Source organism: Pinus tabuliformis, chromosome 1_1 (genome assembly GCF_031772625.1).
Source record: "Pinus tabuliformis cultivar Carrire ecotype Pingquan chromosome 1_1, CPIR1, whole genome shotgun sequence".
Lineage (NCBI taxonomy): Eukaryota > Viridiplantae > Streptophyta > Pinopsida > Pinales > Pinaceae > Pinus > Pinus tabuliformis.
This window is the reverse complement of record NC_142297.1, coordinates 400,194,696-400,203,274: the sequence shown is the minus strand read 5'-3', so window position 1 is coordinate 400,203,274 and position 8,579 is coordinate 400,194,696. Positions and strand designations below refer to the sequence as shown.

The following is an 8,579-nucleotide window of genomic DNA, read 5'->3' as shown; positions in this document are numbered from 1 at the left end:
AAGTCAAATTAGCGCTGGCATTCACACACAGGAAAGAAAACCAATAAAATCTTAAAATTTTTTGTTGAACCAAACTCGAGTCAGAGTCAAAGTCAAAGTAACGCTGGCATTCACATAGGAAAGAGAACCGTGAATATATATAGCGCGAAATACCAACGGACTTTTTGGACTTTTTATCTTAAACATGACTGTGGTCAAGCGGAATCCCGTCATACCCGCTCCACACGCCAAAAATATAAAAAAAGTTCGTATCGGACTTGAATTGAATTTCATGATGAACTCATGGGTTATTTTTTTCCTTGGTGGACAATGTGCCTAAAATTCGAATCTTGTTATCATCCTTATATATAGAATATGCAAATCAATTATTCAAATCTAGATATACAGAATTGCAGGAACAACGTTGGCATCCCCTGCAAATTCTCCTTTGGTCACTGAGCACGAGAATTCTATTTCCAACGAAGGGATTCTTCGTGATGGGGCAAATTATTAGGCTCTTCTACCTCGTCCTACTTTTCCTCGTACTCATTGCTTTTCGTGCCGATGCACTCCAGGTTCCACACACTGTGTGCTTCTTCGACTTCAACTATACGCACGGTAGTACGTTAGACAGCAATCTGAATACAGTCTTTAATAGTCTTGTTCAACACACCTCCCAAACTGGTTTTAACACTTGTGTGGATGGCCAAATATACGGCCTCCTACAATGTTCCAGGGACACAACAGCCGAACAGTGCCGCAACTGCTCCCATATCGCAGTCACTACAATTCGGCACAAGTGTGGGAATACCGGCGGTGGTTTAATTTTGTTGGACGACTGCTTCTTACGTTATGAAAAATATGATTTCTTCGGACAAATGTCTACTGGTGGATGGTATAATTATAATCATAGTAATCAGGTGAGGCAGCGTCTGGATCTAAGTTATATGCTTCGGGAACAAGTACAGACTCCCTGTCTCGAAGGATTTACGGTGCGGTGCAGTGCACGAGAGATATATCGAGTATCCAATGCAAAACATGTCTCTTAAGCGCAGGAGCTACGGTTTTGAGCAAAAGCTGCAATGCCCATTATGAAATGTATCCTTTCTTTAACTCGATTTTGCCTCCATCTCCATCCACGGCAAAAGGGCCAGCTATTGCACCAACGAAGCAGCACACACAGTCGCCAGCTGTTACACCGGGGGCTTATCCGCCAGGGAAGCAGATGAACGGGTCAAATAGAAAGAGTTCAAGCAAAATAATCATAATTTTAGGTGTGCTGGGCGGCTTGCTTCTCGTATAGGTGTGCTCTACTTTCCTCCAATTAATGGTGCGTATCGCGTTGTGGTTGGGATGAGATGATGTGTGAGGTTAATGAGATGATCGCGAGATGACTCTTTTTGGAGGTGTGGTTGCTGTGTGGGTTTCATGGGGTGATCATGCACGGTTGTGTTGTGGTCGCATTAGTGGTCTGCTTACTCACCTTCTCCGTGTCATAACTAAAATGACTAGGTTAAAATTATTGAATTTTCTGCCTTTGTCTTTAATTTTCCATCCTTTCTCTATCGGGTAGGTCTCCTCAAAATATTTGTTTTATGCTGGGCTATGACAACTAATTTTACTAAATCCGTTTTCATGAGGAAAAATAAAATCCATTTCCTATTTTGTTTCCCGTGTGCTTTTATTCCCAATCAAAATTTAAATGGAAGTTAAATTTGTGTTTTTGTTTTAAAATATTTATTTAAATAAAAAGAAAATAGTTAAATAATTTGAAATCTTACATGGATTTAGAGTATTGTTTTAATATTATTTTTGTGGTTTGAAGAGTTTTTTTTAGAGGCATTTAATATGAGTGAAAAATGGTTTCTTTTAAACCATCTCATTTTAGATGGAGTAATTTATCTTAAATAATAATAATAAATCAATTTTCATTTATTAACAACCATAAATAATTATTCTCACCACAAAATACAATATAATAAATATATAATAAATTAAAAGATAATATAATATGATGATGATGATGGTTAACGTCCACTTAGACCAGAGTTTGGTCTATCGGACCTAAAGAAAAGTATTATTTAGTTTGATTTAAGGTTTTATTCTTATGGTCAAAAAGTTCGGAGAGAAGTCTCCCATGCTCACTATAATTTTGCCATCATAAAAGGCTAGGAAGGTTAGTATTACGACAAAGATTATGAAACTAAGATCTAATGTGGTTGTACGTGGGACACTCTAAGAGGAAGTGGTTTTCATTCTCAATGTTCTTATTCTCACAGAGATGGCAGATCCTTTCCATCCATGGTGTTTTAGGAACTACCCAGCGACTTGTTTCACTATGGAGCTCATGGGAGTTCATTCTAATCTTCGATATATTAACTTTCTTCTTTGAGCTAGCTAAAACAGAGAGATACTTTTGATCTTCTAGGGTGGGATTGATGACCTTCTTATAATAACTTCATTTTCTTTTAGCTGCTAAATCTTTCTCACACCACATTTTTTCTTTGAACTTAGAAGTAACAATATTTTTAATTTTATTAATGTTTTGCAATGCATCATTCTTGCTGATCTCCCAATGGTTTAACCAGGCCCTTTTGTCTTTATACCACCCCTGCTTTGAGCTTTAGGTGGTTTTGCTGGAATTTAAACCTATCTTAGGAAGTCTATGATCTCCTATGTTATTGAGCTTGTGCTTGTACAACAAAAGCCACTTCTAGTCATAGTTATGTTGTCGATAGGGAAAGACCTACTTCTATAAGGAGAATAGGGTAGGGTGTATTGCTTTTAATTTTCATGTTATATGTTATAAAGCGCTTCTGGATTTGCTCAATCTTTCTCCATGATTCTCTAGAGATGCTGCAACTCCAAACCTCACATCCATATAAGATAACGAGAGTGACTAAAGTTTCAAAGAGAAACTTCTTTTTATCTCACATTATGAGGTTTGCTGCTTTACAATTATTTTCAAGACCAAAGTAAGCTTTCCATACCCCATTAATCCTTTTGTCAATGCTACAGTTCCAGTTGAGCTTGTGATGAATATCAATTCCTAGGTACTTATAAGAATACACTTCCTCCAAATTATTATTGTCATAAATAAAATTAGTGTATGTGTCCTTCTTGGATTTGATAATCATAAACTTTTTTTTTGTCAGTGTTAATAGTCATGTCCATGGTAGAGTAGAAATACTTAAGAAGCCTAAGTTGGTTATCAATATCAGATGAACACCTTGCAAGGAGAACAATATCGTCAGCATAGAGAAGAAGGATGACGACTATCCTAGCTAATCGTGCTAGCACATCCTGCTTCCTCTAGATAACCTTCGAGCTTGTCAATGTAAATGCCAAATCATAATCCATCCAAATCATCCATAAATGTAAAAATTAAACTACCTATAAAAGCGTTCACATACAACCCATAAACAACCCATAAAATAGTACATAATATTTATTTATTATTATTATTATTAAGAGTAATATGATGACTCATTTTTAGTAGTATGATGGTTCAAATTGATAACTAATTTTTTCATCCTCTAAGAATAGCTAAAAATAACAGAGAATATCGTCTATATAAATGAAAATCTAAACGAAGAAGTGAAACATGTTTGTTTGAAAGATAATTGAAGGGGAAAATTAACGGTGAAATGCTACTTGAAAAATAATAATCACGGAACTATTTATACCTGAGAAAAACACTAAATAATGGGAAATGTCCTCTCCATTGTAGGACACAGAGCAATAAAATGTTGAAATTGTTTATGGACAACTTTCCCTTGTTTCTTGAAATGTTGAATACTTACTACTAAGGGGTTTTATGGAATTAGGTAAGGGAGAATCGAATCCATTGGACCCCGCAAAAATGTGAAATCTCATCGTCCAAAAAGCCAAGAAGAAGTGCCCTCCTTCCCAACCCGCCTGGGTTGATTCGGCCAGCAAGTGAGTCCTCACCTCTTCTACGAGTCAATGGCTTCCAGCAACATTCATCTTTACCTCACGCTCGAGTTTAAAGATTATGTTTATTTTGTCTATCCCCATGGGCAATCCGTCAATGAAGAAATAATGTGATAAGAGGATTGGCACGAATGTTGCCAAAAGAAATTATGTTCTCTTGAGTGCTGTAACTTGATTTTATGCAGAGTGAAGGTTATGGTGATATAAATTTCGAAAAACCGAAAATATTTTATTATTATTATAATTTAATTATTAAAATTAGATAAAGTATACATATATCCAATATTCTATCCATTTAATTTACATATCAATTATTTTCAAGCATATAAGTTTTATAACAATTAAATAAACTTTTATAGAAATTTATATCTTTTGTATTTTTAATAAAATATTTAAAATTTAAATATGTTTATGTGAATATAAAATTAAAATTACAAATATAATAAATACAAATATTTTTTATTATATAAATAATAAGAAGAAATAAAAAACAAACCTATTTTAATAAGCATAAAAAAACAACTACCTACAATGGAAAATTTTCCCATAAATAGAATAAGTTACATGCCTATATAATTGTTGCAATTTCATACTTTAATGATAACTTTTAAGTCAATAATAATAATAAAAAATAAAAAACAAACCTATTTTAATAAGCATAAAAAACAACTACATATACAATGGAAAATTTTCCAATAAATGGAATAAGGTACATGCCTATATAATTGTTGCAATTTCATACTTCAATGGTAACTTTTAAGTCAACTTATTGTTTTTAATAAAATTTTAATATGTATTAAACAGAAAATTTATTATGAAAATGATTTATTAATTAAAATTTAATATTAAGATAAAAAAGTTTGAAGTAATGTAATAGGATAAAGTCATTATTTTAAATATAATTTTAATATTAATTAAAAAAATGATATTATAATAACATTATTATTAATATAAAAAAATAAAATTATTCAATTTTTAAAATATAAAAATTTAAATTTATAAATATATGTGTATGGATGGTTGTTGACAATGATAAGGAATGAGGATAAAGGTAACCTTGATAGCGCAACATAGGTTGTTACAATGTATAATAATAAAATACTTAAAAAGATAAATCAAAATGTTTACTATTGATTTAAAAAAAATTATATAATGAATTTTTAAATAATAATAATAACAAATAAGTTGTTATGAATAATAAAATATTGAAAGAGAAATATAATAATAAAATACTGAAAGAGAAATGGAGGAGGAGGAGGAGGATGAGGACAACAATATATTTAAAGTTAAGTTTTCTTATCAAGATTAATGAATTATGTACCTATTCGTTATCAATCTAAGATATTAATTGATGACTTATCAAACAAAGGCTCTCTTTCTAGTGTACTCATTCACCCTCAATCCAAGAATGCACATATTGACCACCAATCAAATAAACTAATTTGGAATTTATCATAGGAAAGTCTCCCTCAATAATGCACCCATTCATCATCAATTCAAGAATTTAAATTGGTCGCCCATTCACCATCCATCCAAAACTCCATAAAACAATAAACAATATCCTTATTATTATATTAATTGTACTAATCATTTAAAACAATATAATTTTGAACAAATTCTTCATATATATTTCCTCAAACAACCTTACTCCTTTTGTATAACTAGATTACCATTCTAGTAACACCTATAACTTCAAAAAAAATCAACGAAAAGAGTATCAATCACTTTTCTCTGTGTAACTGCTAATGAATAGGGTTTACTCAAAAAGTTGAAAGATATGTTCAACTACCAAAGTAATTTGCATCTTGTCACACGGAATCTATCAAGGGTGCGGACACAACTGACCTTCCTAGAAGTCTAAGACATTCTAATGACAAACAAAACAAACTGGAGCTATCCTTCTCTAAACATACATTATGATATGAGAAATCAAGTGTTTCGTTCTTACCTTTGTCCAAACGCTGTTATAGAAGTCCAAGCTTTGTTGATCTGGATGAGCTCCTCCTTTTCTCCAAAACCTGTAATCACCACCAGTCAAACAATTAAATAGCACCTGATTATAACATAAAACAAAGCATATTCAACACATAGACCAAGGAGTACATGAAATAACCCATAAACAACAAGTTATTGAGAAGAATGGACCAATTTGCATTAAAGGTAATCAAAAGGAACCATTACAACCTGAGCCTTGGTGTTGTGCAAGCTCCTTCCAGGGTCCACAAGAGTCTTCCTCTACTTTGACAAAGCTCACCCACTTCCAAATAGAACAAGTAAAGATGACAATCTCTCCTCACAAGCTTCTAAATGGGAGTCCTAATTCCTGCAGCATTTACCCTTAGAAATCTATAGCTTTCAACCTTTTTCCTTCTGGCTCAATGCCTCTTTTTATAGTGCTCATGAGGAAGTTAATCAGGTCCACCATCAATGGGATAGTCCCCTCTTTGGATTGGATCACTCCCTTATTGATGGGATAAGTTCCTCTTTGATAGGAGTGCATGAACCATCTGGAAGCGCTCAATACACATCAAACAACCTTCTAGAAAGCTCTAGAAATGACCACAAGTAAGTTTTTGAAGATAAAACTTGCGCATTTTAACCTTTTCAGAGGGACGCACCTGCCCCTTTAGATACAGAGCGTCCTTGGACGCAGACCTTATGAACAAAATATGCGTACCCGCAGGCAAGGCTTGAGAGAACTTGCGTACCCAGAGATAAACATATTTATAAAGACTTTCTCTCTTTCTTGGAGTTTGACATGAATAGCAGAGGCATAAGACTTGCTCAAGAGGGTAGTATGACTGTTGATAGAGCCATACCAACTGTAAATAGCCATGGTGACATTTTTTAGTGTAACAGATTGCCCCCTAAAGTGCGAAGCCTGGAATAGATTAGGGTTTTGTATTATCTAGGAAGGGTGAAGTGCTTTATCATTTCGAGGATTATCTCGTGGAGAACCTGGTCAGAACCTGCAATTTTCAACACAAAATACATGGATAAGATTATATCATCACTGAGGTAGGCATTCCCATACTCAGATAAAAACTTTAACTAACAGACTAACTACTCTGATACAGGAATGATTTTGCAGTACATCATAATCATAGACTTTTGTAGACACAGTATGGGCGCAACCATCTGTTTATGGTTAGTCTACTCAGATAATGAATACAAAACTCCTCGCAGCCTGGATGGCAAAGATTTGATCCAGGGTCTTCATTCCTACTTCTCGAATTGGTACGATCCTAGCCATGTGAATAAATGAGTCGATGTCGAACATGGTAGAAACCACTTGATTACCAGTCGATGATGTGAACTGTTAACAAGCGTGAGAGAGACCACCAGTAATGTCAATGGTTCTCAAAGTACCCAGTACAATCCATGAGATGTGAATGAATGAGTTGATGTCGAACATTTCACGGAATCCTTCGATCGAAAGTCAATGATGTAAACTGACGTCAAAGGCGAGAAACCTGCCATTGATGCATGCAGACTTCAAGGCACTGACGATTTCTAAGTCATCTCTCTAGATAATGTGCTGATGTCGATAGAAAGTGACCCGTTGCGGGCAAGCCCACAACACGAAATCATTGTTCAAGTTGAAGAAATATTGCTGTAAGGACTGACTCAGGGATGGTCAAATGGATGACAAGTATTTTGCAGATGAAAGTTTTGTTTGCAGACCTCTTGGACACATAACGACACGACAGATGGTTTGGTGCTAAATAACTCAAAGTTAATCCCTGGAACCCGGTTGAAGACTTTCAAAAGTGGTTTGATCGACTGTGAGGTAAAAGATTTCCCAACCCAGGTGAATGAAAAGTGTCGTGTCCAAGAGTGGTAATAAAGTTTCTTCTGAGACAAAAGGTAACAAATAGGCTCATTCTTCTCTCTTTTCCCCCACCATTTCTGGCAAGTACCTCTTTATTTTTAACAAGCTTGAGGAGGATAACATATGCTTGATTATAAGCTCATCCTTCGGATGAGTCCAACCCAGTTTTGATTCGAACCCTAGGAAGGAGTGGTTCGTTCCTGTTTGTAATTGAACAGGTCCTTTACTGTAAAATGTTTAACGAGCCCAGTATAGAAAAAACTCGGCGTTTTTCAATTTTAGAGAGTCTGAAAAACTTAAGGAAACTCCAAATTGAACTTTTTCGTAAATTTGTGTCCCTCAAGCCCGAAAAAAGTATAAAATAATACCTGGGGGAACCGCTTGATCTTGCGACCAAGGAGTACTTTCATAATTAGTGTCACTGACCTGAAAAGTAAAAAGTGATCAAGGACACGTCGTTTTATTTCCGTATCGAGTTTGAAACGACAAAAACACGGCAATCTTTTCCTGATTTTACGGTCAGAAAAGAGCTATAAGGGGACCGTCTTTTAATTCCGTTTTAACGAGTGTAAAAGAAACGCTCGGCAATCTTTTCATGTTTTAGGAGTCAGAAAAGGGCTTAAAAGATGACTCTGATATTTTGTTTGTGAAAAAATTACAATTTTCCCTCTAAGTCCCTTTGTCCTGCACAAAAGCGACACATTACTCATACCTGTTTAAGATAGGCAAAAATTCATCGAAAAACATCTTTCCATGGTGAAAAATGAACAAATTCATCCAAAAAACCTATAAAAAGACTTTTTACCATGTCATT

At 34.5% G+C, this 8,579-nt stretch overlaps 1 protein-coding gene across 1 annotated transcript; it reads left to right on the top strand.

The window, feature by feature from the left end:
- Positions 1-476: 476 nt before the first annotated feature.
- LOC149213349 (cysteine-rich repeat secretory protein 38-like) lies at positions 477-1,282 on the top strand. Its single transcript, XM_089388988.1, has 2 exons — positions 477-899; positions 983-1,282. Exons 1-2 carry the CDS (start codon positions 477-479, stop codon positions 1,280-1,282), a joined length of 723 nt encoding a protein of 240 aa, XP_089245114.1.
- The last annotated feature ends 7,297 nt before the right edge of the window (positions 1,283-8,579 follow it).